This window comes from Lutzomyia longipalpis, chromosome 1 (assembly GCF_024334085.1).
Source record: "Lutzomyia longipalpis isolate SR_M1_2022 chromosome 1, ASM2433408v1".
Taxonomy (NCBI): Eukaryota; Metazoa; Arthropoda; class Insecta; order Diptera; family Psychodidae; genus Lutzomyia; species Lutzomyia longipalpis.
Genome location: NC_074707.1, coordinates 9,800,540 through 9,816,470, shown reverse-complemented (window position 1 = coordinate 9,816,470; position 15,931 = coordinate 9,800,540). Strand labels below are relative to the sequence as shown.

At 30.9% G+C, this 15,931-nt stretch overlaps 2 protein-coding genes across 2 annotated transcripts; both read right to left on the bottom strand.

Moving 5' to 3' along the window:
* Nucleotides 1–619: 619 nt before the first annotated feature.
* On the bottom strand, nucleotides 620–3,167 carry LOC129789198 (leucine-rich repeat and death domain-containing protein 1-like). The gene is made up of 2 exons (XM_055825850.1): nucleotides 2,712–3,167; nucleotides 620–2,642 (listed from the first exon to the last, which is right to left on the bottom strand). Exons 1-2 carry the CDS (start codon nucleotides 2,723–2,725, stop codon nucleotides 728–730), a joined length of 1,929 nt encoding a protein of 642 aa, XP_055681825.1. The 5' UTR covers nucleotides 2,726–3,167; the 3' UTR covers nucleotides 620–727.
* A 69-nt stretch (nucleotides 3,168–3,236) lies between these two features.
* LOC129789207 (protein artichoke-like) lies at nucleotides 3,237–13,950 on the bottom strand. Its single transcript, XM_055825859.1, has 2 exons — nucleotides 6,790–13,950; nucleotides 3,237–6,723 (listed from the first exon to the last, which is right to left on the bottom strand). Exons 1-2 carry the CDS (start codon nucleotides 6,888–6,890, stop codon nucleotides 4,911–4,913), a joined length of 1,914 nt encoding a protein of 637 aa, XP_055681834.1. The 5' UTR covers nucleotides 6,891–13,950; the 3' UTR covers nucleotides 3,237–4,910.
* Between the last annotated feature and the right edge of the window lie 1,981 nt (nucleotides 13,951–15,931).

Genomic DNA, 15,931 nt, shown 5'->3' with positions numbered 1-15,931 from the left:
CAGCACGACAAAAAGAACCATTTGTGAAAAACATAGGAAAAAATGAGTACATTCAACCTTTTCTCTCGCATTTTTTTTTCGGGTGGTGCTGAGGAGGAAAAAAAACTATATTTGCAATGAATAAATTTTCCATATAATCCGGATGTAAGAGACACACAAACACACACACATTTCGCAGGCAAAGGGGGATGAATGTGGGTGGAGGATGGAATAAAAAAGCCCATTAACTTGTCGACTACCTCCTCATCCTTTTTTGAGTGGAGGCACGAGGTGGGTGGGACGCACGACAGTGGGCTAAAATGGCGAGAAAGTGGAGAGATGGAACAACCACACGTAGATGAAAATGTTTACATTTTAAATATAAGAAGACAGAATGAGGAATAATAAAACAAAATTATTATAATAAAAAGAAATATAAAAGAAATAAAGGATTGTGTTTAAGACAACAATTTCTGTGTTATCCAACTTTTTATCTTGCAGCCATCATCGCACACTGCTGGCTCACATCATGCTGGCAGACGAAGAGATGGATTTTTTTTAAATTTTTAATTTTCACTTCAGGGAGAGAAAGGACTTTTTGGGGATTTATGTAATGAAACACTTTTTTTTTTAAGTAACTTTTATTTTTATTTATTCCAATAAAATTGTTTTACGTATAATTATTCTTTTTTTAAACAATATTTATATATTTTTATGTTTCATATTTTTTATTTAAAAGAAATTATGTTTATACATGAGATTTGTATTCAACATCTGTCTGATTTTTGAAAAAACCTTTTATTACTCTGGCAATATCGCCCAGTATACTAAAGATACTTGGATTTTGATTAGCAGAAATACTTTTCTCCAAAAAGGTTACATTATTCTGTAAATTCTCAATAACTTCCGCTAGCATATGTACATACACAGCGATTGTATTATTTACTGAATTTATGTAACTTTCAAGTGAATTTATTTTCATGTTTTTGTCTGATACAGATTCTTCTAATTTTATGGCATTATCTTTTAATGCTTTTAATTCTTCTTCAATTGAATTTGTTTTATTTTCGTAATCCTTTTGAGAATTTTCTTTTAATGATTTAAGTTCATTTTCAATGAAAATTGTTTTATTTTCATGTTGTGCTTGAAAATTTTTAAATATTAATGTGTTGTTATTTACCGACTCATTTACTATTTTTATGCAAATTTCGAGTGTGTTCTGCTTTTCTTTTACAGTAGATAATGAATTTTGCATTTTCTTTAAATTGTTATTTATAAAAATCGTTTTACTTAAGAGGAGAGAAAATTTAGGATCAGTCATAAGATCTATACATTGAATTAGATCTAGATCAAAAATTTTCACTTTCTGTTCATTTAATTTCATCCAGACTTTCTTGAGCTCAGAGCATTCAAAATTGTTTCCAAGTATCTCAATTTCATTTAAAGCTGGCATGAAATGCTTTGGATCGTCATACAGGGCAACAATTTTATTATCATTCAAATTAATATGTTGTATTTTTGGAAAATTTTTCATTGAATCTTTAAGGAAATATTCTAATTTATTGTCCGAAAGATCAAGATACTCAATGTTGTTTTCTGGATGGAAACTATCTGGGTAAATTACAGAAATGTCATTTCCCTTCAGAGTAATTGTCTTTAATTTTTTCATATTGAAGAAACAAGATCCAATATCGCTAATATTGTTCTTATTCAAGAACAGTTTCTCCAAATTAACACACTGACAGATTTCTCGAAGATTATTCTTCAACAAATTATTGTTTAAATTAATATGCTCTAGTGTTGAATAGGAATCTTTGAGAGACATCTCACTTATTTTATTATTAGAAACATCCAAATCATTCCAGTTTTTACCTATTATGAGATTTTTTAGTTTGTTGTTAGATGCGATTAAAGTGTTGAGTTCAATGGAAGTTAAGTTCAAAGATTCTACGTCATTTGAGAAGGAATCAACTGAGGTATCAAGTTCATTAAAATTGTTAGAATTCAGCTTTAATATCTCTAAATTAGAAATTGTTTTAAGTAAACTGGAATCTAATGCGTTGAGGGAATCGAAACTAAGATTCAAATTAGTCAAATTGAGGTTTTTAAAAGCATTTTCCTTTATTTTTAAATGAGGTGCAATGATTATTTCAATTTTTCTGAGATTTTTCAACGAGGAAAATGCTTCATCTTCCAAAATAAAAATTTTGTCTTCATTTTCTTTAGACATTATATCATAAATAGCGATTTCAGTTAATACAGGGAAATTCTGAAAGGTATACTTGTTGATTGGATATATTGCACAGGACTCAATAAAAATCGTTTTAATATTTTTATGGGATAATTTTCCGGTGTTATCTACGTTCGAATGTAATACGGTTAAGAGCTGTAGATTTGGTAATTGGTCAAGTAAATTTTGAGAAATATATCCACTCGGTGCATGATCAATTATTAGGCTGGATATTTTTTCAGCGTCTGCTGTATGATTTTGACGTCTATCAGAGGTTTTAGAAAGATCCAAAGAGCATTTTCGACTACCTTCTGTATATCCTTTTGCGTTGGTAATACTAAATCCAGCATAATAATCCTTTACATATATATCACACAAAATATCCTGCCCTAAAGTCTTCTTAATAAGGACGAGGAAGAGGAATAGGCAACACCTTTGAAAAAAAAAAGAACCATTACAAACTAAACTGAATCTGTATTAATAAAAAAAATCAAGAAATCACCTCCAAATAATCATTTTTTTCAATTGTATCACTAATAAACTTTTCACAGAATTCCAATGTTGCTCCACTGATAATTTGCTAGAAACTGATTGTTCTTTGCACAAACCAATTTTATATGAATTGGATGATTCATAATAAAACCCAAAATGCAGTCATAAGAGGTTAAAAGATTAAAATTATCAGCCAGAATTTCCCAAGTTTTTGTTGCAGTTTTCGTTACTGTCGGTATCGTTGCTAGTTGAATTAATTCAATAAATTTTTTTTTTTAACTACAGAAATTGATTAGGTTTGCTAATTGTATTTTCTTTTCTCTGATTATTTTACCATTTTTGGTCACGTAAAATGGTGTCATAAACGAGCTCTAATGTTTGTTTATAAATTTATTTAAAACTGATTTAGGGTTTCCAGGACTTTAAAAAGCCTAATTTTGAATGATTGATATAGTACCCAAAAAAGATTTTTTATAAGAAGCACATTTTTTACACAAGGAAATATATTCCCAAAAAAAGGTTTTGTGTGCTAATTTTTGAACAACCAGTATTATAGATGACTTCATTATCTTTCAAAGAAAAAAAAAGAAAAAAATATGTAGGGGAGACCGGGGCAAAAATAGTCAATTTGCATAAGTCTTTATCTGCAGGACTCCCCAGAGGCATAAAATTTTTCTGGATAGCTCATTCTTATAGGAAATTTTCTGCCTTACAGTTTTGTCAAAGAAATATGAGTTTCTTTTTTTTAAAGTTTTTCTGAATTCTTTCACTTTGATTTTCTTTACAAATTTAGTCATCGGTGGAGTGAATTAAATTGGCGGAATTTTCCGTCACTTGCAAAGATTTTCCATCTGATTGATTGTATTTGATAGCTCAGCTTCTCACCTGTTAATCCGCTACAAGGAATTTCACTTTTATAACCACTAAAACAGAGAATTTTGCAATTTTCACAATCCCGATATTTTACGCAAAAAGTTAGAAAATATGATGGGTAGCGTCAGGTCTTGTACCCACAACTTCCCCGGAGGTAGACCAAATACACCGAAAAATGAGTGCATCGACAATACCACCATGCTACTGCGGAGGTCGTTTTCTACATTACCCCAGTTAGTGAGAAAAATTATCAGATTGGAAAATCGATAAAAGAAAAGTATCGGAAAACGATTTTTTCTCATTACCCAAAAGTTTGGGAAAAAAGCCCAATTTTTTTTTAACTCCTAAAATACTAATCTGATAATCTCCAAATTACAGTCAATTATTAAAGGTTGGTAGGGCTTCTCACCATAGTTATTTCAGATTCTTACGAACTGTCCGAATTATAACTTGGGAGAAATTGGCATTTGAAAATTTTTCGTTGACTTTTTTAGCCCCGCTATCCTCTAGCCGTTCCGGAGATATCGCTTTCTAAAGATAACTTTATATAAATCGGGGCGTTTTATATAAATGCTATTGAACCCGAATTCGTCTGAGACAAAGTTGTAGCCAAAAAAATTTCCTATAAGATAGTCGTCATGGGAAAACTCAAATATTTACACGGAACTCAGGAAAAATTATCTCCATAAATTCACCATTTAACCGCATGTTCCTCTATGTTGTTGTATTTTCAGCAATATTTATGTGGGATGGAAATCCCAGTGTGTCATGAAACAAATAAAAGATCAACTGAAAAAATCATTTTAATTATACAGGAATAAAGTAACTCTGAGAATAAACCCTTAGAAGTCTATTTTATCTCCCCACATTTATATAAATTTTGCAGATTTTTCGATGAAATTATTATTTATTTTAAAATACTTAAGATTTGTTTTCTCCTACTGTTTCATTTTTAAATAACCCTTGGATTCCTTTGACAATGGATTATACCAAACAAGGTTCGATTTTGATTATCAGAAATAAGTTTCTCCAATACGTTTATCAATACCTTTTACAAACTCAGCGATAGTTTTATTTACTGAATTTATGTAGCTCTCAAGTGATTTTATTTTCACATTTTTTAGCTGTGATTCTTTCTTCAAAGAAGCACAGCTTCTGTGTACACTCAAAAATGCAAAGTCGTCAGATCGGGCTCAAACTTGGGATGAGCACGAATTAGGGTCCCTACATTCCGTTTTTCTTGCGTATCTTCGAATATTGTGACATTTTCTTTTATTACCTAATTTTAATTCCTCTTCAATTGAATTTGTTTTATTTTTGTCTTTTTCATCTTTTACTAAAATCGCTTTTCCAAGTCATTCGACTTTTGTATGAAATTATAATTAATTTTCTCGATAGTTTCATTTACTGAATTTATATAGCTCTCTAATAAGGTTATTTTCTTGTTTTTGTCTAATAGAGCATTTTCAAATTTTACTGAAGTTTCTTTTACTGATTTTAATTCCTTTTCGATAAAATTTATTTTATTTTCGTAGTTTTTCTGAGAATTTTCATATTTTTCGGCATTCTCTTTTAATGATTTGAGTTCATTTTCAATGGAATTTGTTTTATTTTCATCTTGTACTTGAAAATTTTCACATTTTTCGACACTTTCTTTTACGGACTCTTTTACTAATCTTATATCAATTTCAAGTGTGTTCTGCTTTTCTTTTATAGTAGAGAAAGAGTTTTGTATTTTGTTCATTTTAACTAAAAATAGAGATATTTTATTATGAAGATTAGCAATCTTAGTATCTGTTGAAAGATCTTTACATTGAATTTCACTTAGGCTAGAAATTTCAACTCCTTGTCTCTTTAATTTTTTCCAGACTTTCTTGAGCTCAGAGCATTCAAAATTGTTTCCAAGTAACTCAATTTCTTTTAAAGCTGGCATGAAATGCTTTGGATCGTCATACAGGGCAAAAATTTTATTATTATTTAAATTGATATGCTGCATTTTTGGAAAATTTTTCATTGAATCTTCGAGGAAATATTCTAATTTATTGCCTGAAAGATCAAGAGATATAATATTGTTTTCTGGATGAAAACTGTCTGGGTAAATTATAGAAATATCATTTCCATGAAGATCAACTTCCTTCAAGTTTTTCATATTGGAGAAACAAGAACCGATTTCACTAATTTTATTCCTTCTTAAGTTTAGATACTCCACGTTAATACACTCACAGATTTCGTGGAGATTATCCCCTAAGAGATTATCATTCATGAAAATTATTTTTAGTGTTGAAAAGGAATTTTTGAGTGATATATTGCTTATTTGATTGAAGGAAAGTTGTAAATCTTGACAATTTTTGCCTATCATGAGATTTTTCAATTTATTTTCAGCTACATCTAATATATGAACTTCAATTGCAGTTAAGTCCAAAGATTCTAATTGATTTTCGCGTAGAATAAAATAAGAGATGGTTGACAAAAAATTATCTGCTGAATGTAACTTTTTCAAGCCACATTTTCTTAACACGAAACTCTCTAAGCCAGAAATTGTCTTAAAGTCATTCAAATCCAATTCTTCAATACGATTGTAGCTAAGATCTAATTTATTAACATTTAGATCTTTAAAAGCATTTTCTTGTATAATTAACTCAGACGTAGAGCTTATTTCAATTTTTTTCATTTTTTTTAGATTGGAAAAAGCTCCCTTCTCCACGACGATTTTTTTGTTTTTATACAGTGTAATTAGATTTAATGCTGGAAAATTCCGAAAAGTATACTTGTTGATTGGATCCATCGTAGAGGATCCAAAAGATATGCCTTTAATATTTTTATGGGACAATTTTCCACTGTTCTCCATGTTCGAATAAAATACGGACAAATATTGCAGTCCTGGTAATTTTTCAAGTAATTTTTGAGAAATATATCCATTCGGTGCATGACCAATGTATAGATTGGATATTTTTTCGGCATCTCCTGTATGATTTTCATGTTTGTACGATGTTTCAGACAAATCCATAGAACAAGATTTACTTAATTTTGTTCGGCCTTTTGCGTTGGTAATGTTAAATCCAACCACATAATCTGGGTAATAATCGTAACACAATATATCCTGCGCCAAAGTATTTTCCGTAAGAACGAGAAGGAGGAATAAACAACACCTTTGAAAAAAAAACTTCATTACAAACTAAACTAATTCTGCACTAATAAAAAATCAAGGAAATCACCTCCAAAGATTCATTTTTGCGACTCTTCCACTTACAAAATTTTCACTGAATTTTAATGTTTCTCCACTGACGACTGGTAAGAAACTAAATGTTCTTTCCATAAACTAATGCTTTTTATACGAATTAAATGACTCAAAAAATAATCTAAAAGTGTGAGTCAAAAAAGTTTTAAAAAAATTAAGGATTATCAGTTTGAATTCCCCAAAAGTTTTTTTTGCAGTTTTCTTTAGAACTTTGATATGATTATGAGTACTGTAGCTGATTGAATTAATTTGATAAATTCGTTTTTTTGAACTACGACAAGTTGATTATGTTAAAAAAAAAAGTTTTTCTTAATTTGATAATTTTCAGATTCTTTAAAAATTTTTTTTGAGATAAAAACAACAGGAAATAGAATATTTTTTACTAAATTCAATCCAAAATCTCATAAAAAGATTCTACAATATGTTCAAGAGGTTAACTAACTATTTAAGAATAAACATTGTCATCATGCAAACAAAACTCTTACCTCTCTCTTATCCATGAACTGCAAGATGAGAGCGAAATTCACCATATTTTTGCTTTTTTTTTCTCTGCAGAGGACGGATGTTTGAATATAATTATCATATAAAATGTGGGAAAAAACGCGCGGTTTCGTTTCCTTTTCCCCACGGCGTGGGTAGATGGGTGGAAGAGGTATTAAAAATAAAATATTTAAAAATCTCTCTCGTCTTTATTCTTTCATCTTTGTCATGTTATGATTCTCTGTTACAACATTTTTTTTTATCTTTATTTCAACATCTTTTTAGACATTTTCATAAATTCTCATTACTTCCTAACATTTTTTACTCCATAACTCTCGTCTCCCTCTGTTATATTATCCTTTTGCCCCTTTTTTTTCTTCCGTCCATTAATCTTATCTGTTACAGTATTAAATATATAATGTGTAATGTATGTTCTTGACAACTTTAACGCGTCCATAGTTACTTTTTTATTTATTTAAATTTTCTTTCTTTTCAAAGCAAAAACAAACATTAAATTAAATGTGACAGAAAAAATATATATTAAATATATAACTCATTTGCAGTGCGCATAAAAAAAACAGAAACACGATGGAAAAGCTCTTCTGCAGTTTATTTGCATTTCATATTCAAATTTCCACCATCTCACTCCCTCCCACTCAGATTTTCCTTCATAAGATAAACACAAACAGCAAGGAATTACAAATTGGGCAACCAAGTGGTGGTGTGTTGTGCTGAATTTGGGACACAACGATAAAAAAAAAGATTTTTTTTTCAGTGAGAGGACGCGCGATTGTTCTTTCCTGCCGTGTGTGCCTAAGGATTAAATGTTGTTATTGATGTTAGCACCATTTTCGCATATTTACTCGCTCTTTTTTTTCCTTTTCAAATTCCTCTCTCTTTAACACTAACGTTTGCTCTTAAATGCTAAATACATAATTTACCTTCTCCTGATTTTTTTTTAAATTGTTTATTTTTTGTATTTTTTATTATTATTTTCACTTGCTCCTGTGTTATTCCTGAACACACGTATTTCATTAGTTTTTTTTTAAGCAGGACGTTGAGTGTCCTTCTGTGTCCTTTTTGCATTTCTTCTTTCACATTAAAACGACTAGAGATTAAACATTGATAGAGAAATAAAATATTAATGCATTTCCTGATTAAATATTTAGAGCTTTTGTGGACGAATATTCATGATTTAGAGCAGCAGCTTTGAGTGAAAATTCAATGAGAAGAGAATTTTTTATAGCACAAAATGTGTCTTGGCTAATAAATACGAAATTCATTCTATTTTACGACCAAAAAGATCTTAAAATTTCCAACTTAAAAGAAATTTTAAAATCGATAGAATTTTTTTAAAATTAGAACTGTCAGTTATCTTAAAATTTGACTTGAATAAAGAAATTTCAAGGATCGAAATATTAATTTGTCCTTCATTTGTGATCTTTCACTAGACTTAAAACTTTCCTTGATATTTTTAAAAATTTATTCAAGTGTTGTGAATTTCCTCGTTTCGAATAAAAATTATTCGAAAAATCGCTGATTGCAAAAAACGTTGCTTTTTTTTCTTCCTGGGCATGAATTCTCTAAGAGTGAAAAACTCCCGTGATAAACTCCTGAAGGCTTTAGCGCTTTAAAAGAAACGTGAAAACCGGGAAAATCTTACGATAGTTTATCAAGGATGCATTATTTTTCTTAGAGGATCATGCTCACGTGAAGTTTTTCCTCACTGTTTTCCTGCAAAAAGCCTTCGGGAGTTTATCACGAGAGTTTTTCACTCTTAGAGAATACAGCCCCTGGACGCTTTTCCGAGGAAATTCAGCACACAACAATTTAAAGCCGTTAATACTTTTCTAATTTGAATACCTTTGAATATCAGATCTAGGATTGTATTGATTTTTTTAAATCAAGAATTTAAGCTTTTCTTGGACGCGTTTCTTTCCTATATCATAAATATTTCTCCAGAAAATCACAAAAAATACGAAATATTATTTAAAATAACGTCAAAAGATTCTTTTCGAATTTTCATGTTCCTAATTTAATTATTCGTAACTTTTCAACAGCAGAACTGTAAATTTTCCCCCAATTCTACGTAAAAATAGAACTTCTCATTTATTTCTAGAAACCACAACTCGTTAACAATTGTCCACAAAATCCTTCAACACTGGGCTATATATTTTGCAGAACTTAATTTGTAATTTAAATTAAGTCCCAATTCAATTAAAAAAGTCATCACCTAAATATTCAATCTGGAATTGCATTCTCTTTTAACAAAATAGAACTTTTTCTTTGCATTTTTTATTCTATTATTAAACTAAGAACTATTCGACTTGTAAGCTTTTCTCTCTTTGCGGTTGTCAATGATTCCTTAAATTAAATTCCTTAAAATACATTTTTTTTAATTTCTTTGCTTTGTATTTCTTTTCTCCTTGTATCGTCCTTAATGTTTTCTTTTTCTACTCTCTCTCGCTCATCTGCCAATGGCAATCACGTTCGATGGAATTTCTTTGTATACGCACATCAAACCTCTCATTTTTATTCAAACATTTATCTTATTCAATTCCTCAGCAAATAATCAGTAGAATTTTCTTTTCTGATTTTCCTTTTGCAATTTATGTACATGGTAATGCTATATATGTGATTAAATAAATCATTTGTATTTGAGTAAAATTTAGTTGGTGGTTTCTGCTTTTGGAATAACGTCTTTATGTTGAATTTCCCACACATTCCCTCTCTCTCTCTTCCCTTAAAGCGTTCTAAATGAGGAAGTGAAATTAATGCTGAAAAGTCAAAGGGCTTTTTGCTTTACGAAGGAGCACCGCCGATGAATGCAGAGAGAGAGCTTTTCTCATGGTGCGCAAAGCTCCTTCATCACACCGATTTTCATCAAATTTAAATCTTGTGAATTTTCTTCGCGCCACAATCGCGCTCGATGGATTTTATTTGTGAATACATTATTATCTCATGTTGATTTGATATTAAACGCCCGCTATTCAATGGTACCGGGGGTATGCTTAATTACACATAAATAAATGATTTATGCGTAATTATTTTCAACAAATTTTGTACATAGTACTCTGCAAAATGCTATTATATACTAAACTCCCCCGGAATTTATGTTCTCCATTTTAATGCGCTTCTATGCGAAAGCAACGATAGTTGACAAAATTCGCAAATTAATGGGCATTCATCTGGTGAATATTTGTGATGTGTTTCAATTAAGTTGATTGTTTGTAAATTATCAAATCGAAAGGAATTGAAAAATATCGATAATTTCATAATTTCTGACAAAAATCAATGATTTTTTGACGAATTAACGCCTTTCTAGTTGAGCCGGAATTTTGTGTAATATAATTTTAATTTGGCGCGCATTCATAGCATGGTGGTGAATATGAGTGGTGAAAACAGGGAATGTGGGGAAGAGGACAGATTTGGCGGCAAAAACGATTTCAATGTTTTTTCTGCATAAAATCCGAATATTTAAAAATATTTCTCATCAACATAAACAACCCTTAAGACAAATAATCCTTCGTGCAATTTATGAGAACATATTTTAATCCCCAAAAATCTCACCGTTAGGCGGATAATTAAACTAATAAAACAAGCTCAAAAGAGAATTCCTAATTGTTTCCTTGAGCTTTTTTTCTGCGAAAGCTCCGAAAGGAAAGAGAATATATATATTTTTTAATTTGTCTCCACCAACATTTAATTTTAAATCCAATTATCCTTATTTTGCAATTGACTCATCAATGTTCGAAAAAACAGAGAGTGAAGAAAAAACGGTATGTAGGTACATTTCTTCTCATTTTCCAGGTCTAAATTCCCACGCAAACAGCTTCATTAAATGAATCCCCAAAGGTGTTTGAATAAGAATGAGGCTCACTGTGAGATTAAATTAAATTGAGTGCGTTATCTTTGTGAATTGCGACTCCAATCATCTTTTTTTTTTCTCTTCTTCCTTTCTTGAAAAATGTCCGAAAGGAGATGAATTTGATTTTTTCTTCCTTTCAGCAATATTGAGCACTTGCGGAATAATAATAAAAAAAAATATTCCAATTATTTGCCTTCATTGACGAATTTTCTTCAATTAACCGTGAGTTTGGGCTCTCATTGTCTGTCTTCTCAATTCTTCCTTTTCTTCTTTTTTTTTGGTGGTGGCTCTAAAGCTCCCACCCCCGCTTTTGTAGCTTTTTTTTCTCCATATATAATGAACTTTTCTTCTTCATATTATGTGTGGCACTTTTTTATGTCTATTTGATAAGATTTTCCTTTTTATCAAGAGTTTTTCTCAATGAGTATTTTTTTGTCATTCTATTTACCATTCTTCGTTCTTCAACAAAAAAAATATATATGTATAATAAAGCTTCGCGAGTGAATTTGAATCAATGGAATTCCACCACATTCTGATAAATATTCAAATATGATAATGTCGCATTCTTAATAATTTCTCCATCTCTCTCTTTTCATATCTTCCATGGAACATATCATGTGTATTATATGCTTTTGATTCAAGTTCCATCTAACTCACACGCCTATGCCATTAACTTCAATTCTTAACGACTTCTTCACCCCTCTTTCCCCTCCCAAAAAGAAAGTTACGCGTATTTTCTTCGTATAGCGGTGGAATTGGATGGAAATGGTAAAAGAGGATATTGTAGGGAAAATGGAAAAATTGTAATAATTTGACATGACTTGACATATTTTTGCCCTTTTTATTTCCAATTTCTTTTACCACAAAATTCTTAAGCTTTTTATACTTTTTTTCATCTTGTTATTATTACCTTCTATAAAAGAATATCCCGCAATTTCTTATTTTTTCTTTTTAATATTGGCTTTTAAGGTATTGTTTCCATCCGCATATTGACGCCCAATGTAAATATTTCCACACCCCCCCATCATTTTGACAAAATACAAATACAAAGTTTTCCTATTTAAAAAGTCATTTTCCACCCCAAAAAAGCCCAAGAAGACACTTAAAACCAAAGTTTTGTGTCTCTCTCTATATCTCCTTTCCCGTATTTTACTCTGTGTGAGACTTAACTGGCAACTCTATTAAAACTTCTCTCTCTTTGACAAATAATGAGAAGCTTCATCTTCCGTGTGACTTTCGCAGCAATCAAAGTCTCTTTATAGTTGAACGGGAGTCACTCAAAAGTTTATGGAGCTTGTAGACAGAGTGTTAAAAACAATTTAATTAGACGCAATTTTTCACATTCAACAACACCTTCCCCATCATCAATCACTCAAGCAAAACGAAATCGAGCATTGAGCGTCCACTTTTACTTCCACCCCCTCATTTTTTCCCCACAACCCCCATCTCCTTGCGTCGTGGTGGAAAGTAGAAGAGATGAGAGAGAAATATTCAGCACGCTACACGCCCGGTAATTAATTGCTCAAAAAATGCTATTTAGCCAAAGAGAATTGGGGAGGGGGGGAGAAAGTATGAGTGGAAACAGAAAAATTTGAATTTTTCGTCAATTAATGACTCCTCTACAATTTTTTTTTTACTTAGGGGAGACCGGGGTAAAAAAAGTCATTTTCGAATTTTCAAATGCAAATTTCTCCCAAGTTATAAATCGGAAAAAATTAGGGTGGAAAGCCCTATACACCTACGATTTTTGACAGTAATTTGGAGGTTATCCGATCAGTACTTTGGGAGTTAAAAATGAAAATAGATTTTTGGCCCATTTCCCAAACTTTTGCGTATTGAGAAAAACGCGTTTTCCGAGCTTTTCCTTCAGCAATTTTCCAATCTGATAATTTTTCTCACTAGGTGGATTAGTGCAGAAAACGTTGCCAAGGTGTATTCTTCAATAACTTTTAATGATTTTTCTCTACAATTTTTTGAATCAAAACATACCCCTTGGGGTAGATCGGGTCAACCCGCCGCGTTTAAAAAAAGTCAGAAGCGGAAGGGTTCAGGAAAAGCTCGAAAACTCATATTTCCCGTGGAGATAGAGAAAAATGGTCTGAGACGAAGTTGTAGGCCAGGAAATTTCCTATAAGAATGACTTATCGAGGAAATTCTCTAGCCTTTGGGGAATCCTGCAGATAAGGATTTATGTAAATTGACTTATTTTACCCCGGTCTCCCCTATACTCCTTGTTATTCCTTCACCATCTTACACAGACTTTTTTTCTTCTTTTTTTGGTCCTGTATAAATTCAACATAAATTTTCCCCTTTGTGTGTTTTTTCTTGCCACACATATATTTCTCACATATATATTTGCAAAATTTTATATATAGCACTACAACGTATGCAATATACACAATTCCTGAAAATTCCTAATGAAACTACTTAACATCATTCATGTATATATGGTTGAACTTTTCACAGCAAGATAATTCCTCTCATACCTTTCGCATAACATTCTGTGGTATCTCATTTATTTCCTTTCTGCACTTTACCCTAAAGTCTTTGAATATATGCGGTGAAAAGGTGAGAGAATATGTAGTTAGTAGCTTTTGTACAGACAAATTTTTAGGTTTAATTTACAAAACACATTTATGTGCAAATAATTTAGTTAGGAATAAATTATTTAAATTACTATAAGAAAGTAAGGATGTTATGCACAAAATCCCAAAAATATTTTAAAGAATATTTCTTTAGGGGAACGTGGACCAATTCACACCTCCAAAGGTCCACGCATAGTGAGAAATAATAGTACCCAGCCGGCACCAAAGGTCATTATAAGGTCTAATGTGCCGAAAATGATCGTTAGAATAACGTTGATTATTCGTCAAAAATAAGTCGTTTTACGTGATAATGGGGAATAAAAAAGACCCACGTTGAAAGTCAGTACACCGTCAGAATAACGTTATTGGAAGAAATTTCTGACCTTTTTCTTACGTTCTACTGACCTTTAAAATTTGAGACCAAAAGGGGAAATTTTTGACATGGCATCTCAAAAAAAATTTCCCAAACATATTTCTCTCTCTAGCATACATGGTAGCATAGGATAATGGTGTCTTCTCTATTTCCCTACCAATATACCTACCATATTTATTAATATGGTATATTTTACAAGGAATATTTATAATTTTTTTTCGAAATTTCCTATATCTCAAATTTATATGCCGAAATACTTTACCGTCGCAAATAAGTCAAAAAGAACCTAAAATGGACCTTTCATTAAAAATTAATTATTTTTTATAAAAATTTTTGAAATATTTCTGATGATGGAAAATAGACTTTGTCTTTACTACTTATTTAAAATGTCTTAGACATCCTTCCTATTGCTTAAAATGCTGACCCGGCTTTATTCAAAAGCAATTAAATATCCTGAATTTCGCGATAAAAATTATTGATACTCCCGGATACTTAAATCTACGCCATATCTCGTAGCTTGAAAATTTTTGTAACATATATTGTATTTGACCGAAACGTTAAAATGAACAGATAAATGATATAAAATGTAGAGGAAAAAAATTTTTTTTTTCTAATAAACTTTATTATACTTTTGAATAGATTTCGTATATTATCGAATCAAATCAAAAAGTAAAGTGTGCATCATTAAATTATTTTAGGTAAAACGAAAACATATTAAATGCGATCAAATTAAATATTGTTTAATCTTCAAGCAAAATAAGTTTTTACCTGAACCTATTTTCTCAGAAGTATTTCTTTAAAAGTATGTACCTAAAATGAAAACTCAGCCTAATACATTTTGTCTTATACGGATTATGACCTGCAAGCCTGCAATAAACATTTAAGAGATAAGGAGATCAACCCTTGTAAACTGCAAAGCAAGGGCAATTAAATTGACTACCTGGGAATAGTTTAGGGTTTTTAAGGACCTTAAATATTTATTTTGAAAAGAAAAATGTAAGATTTGGCAATTAAAGTTTATGCAATACATATTATATGCCCATAATGTATTTTTTCTCTTATTCTAGAAAAAAAGCTTAAAATAAACTGTAGGAAAATATTGCCATAAATTGATAAAAATCATTTCTATCAAATGATTTTATGGGTCTAATAGAAAAAAATATTTTTGTGATCTTTTTTATTGAAAAGAAAACAGATTAATTATTCTTAATTTTGTGCACGCGATAGGTTTACATTTGAATCTTAAGAAATTCTATGCGGATTTCCTTACGTTCGGATGTCCCTTTTTGAACGCTCGTTTTTCCTTAGGGAATTTCTGAAAAGGTCTTCCAAGACACCTACGCACAATCTTGGTCACCCGCATAAGCATTCTTCCCTATAGTTATATGACATGCGCGAAATACTCAAATTGCGGCAATAAATGACGTATTTCTTAATGAACAAGACCTGGCGCACCCTCATTATGATCTCCCTTAACGATTCCATTGATCATTTTGCTCATTTTTATTGATTTATTCGAGAAAATCGTGAAAAACCTAAACCAAAACAAACGCCTGTCAAAGGTCAAAAGAAGAGTGCAGAAATACAAAAAAGAAATATCCTACGCAGTCTTTCTCTTTCTGTCTCTCCCTCAACACCAAAGGTTGGTGGAGGGTAAGTATACTTACGGTATTCTGACGTTGAGATTGCGGCAGGAATTTTGGCCAAAGTTGATGGAGGGTCAGAAATTTTGTGCTTTCTTACGGTATACTGACGTTCTCAAGGAAGAAATTGAAAGTATATTTTCTTATAATAAATGAGATTTTTCTGCCCA

What these genes read in the sequence shown, in the direction of transcription:
- LOC129789207 (XM_055825859.1), bottom strand. Translation starts at nt 6,890, where the DNA reads ATGGAAAGAACATTTAGTTTCTTACCAGTCGTCAGTGGAGAAACATTA. An exon ending in GCAAAAATGAATCTTTGGAG is followed by an intron (nt 6,724 to 6,789) that starts GTGATTTCCTTG and finishes TTTTTTTCAAAG; the next exon opens with GTGTTGTTTATTCCTCCTTC.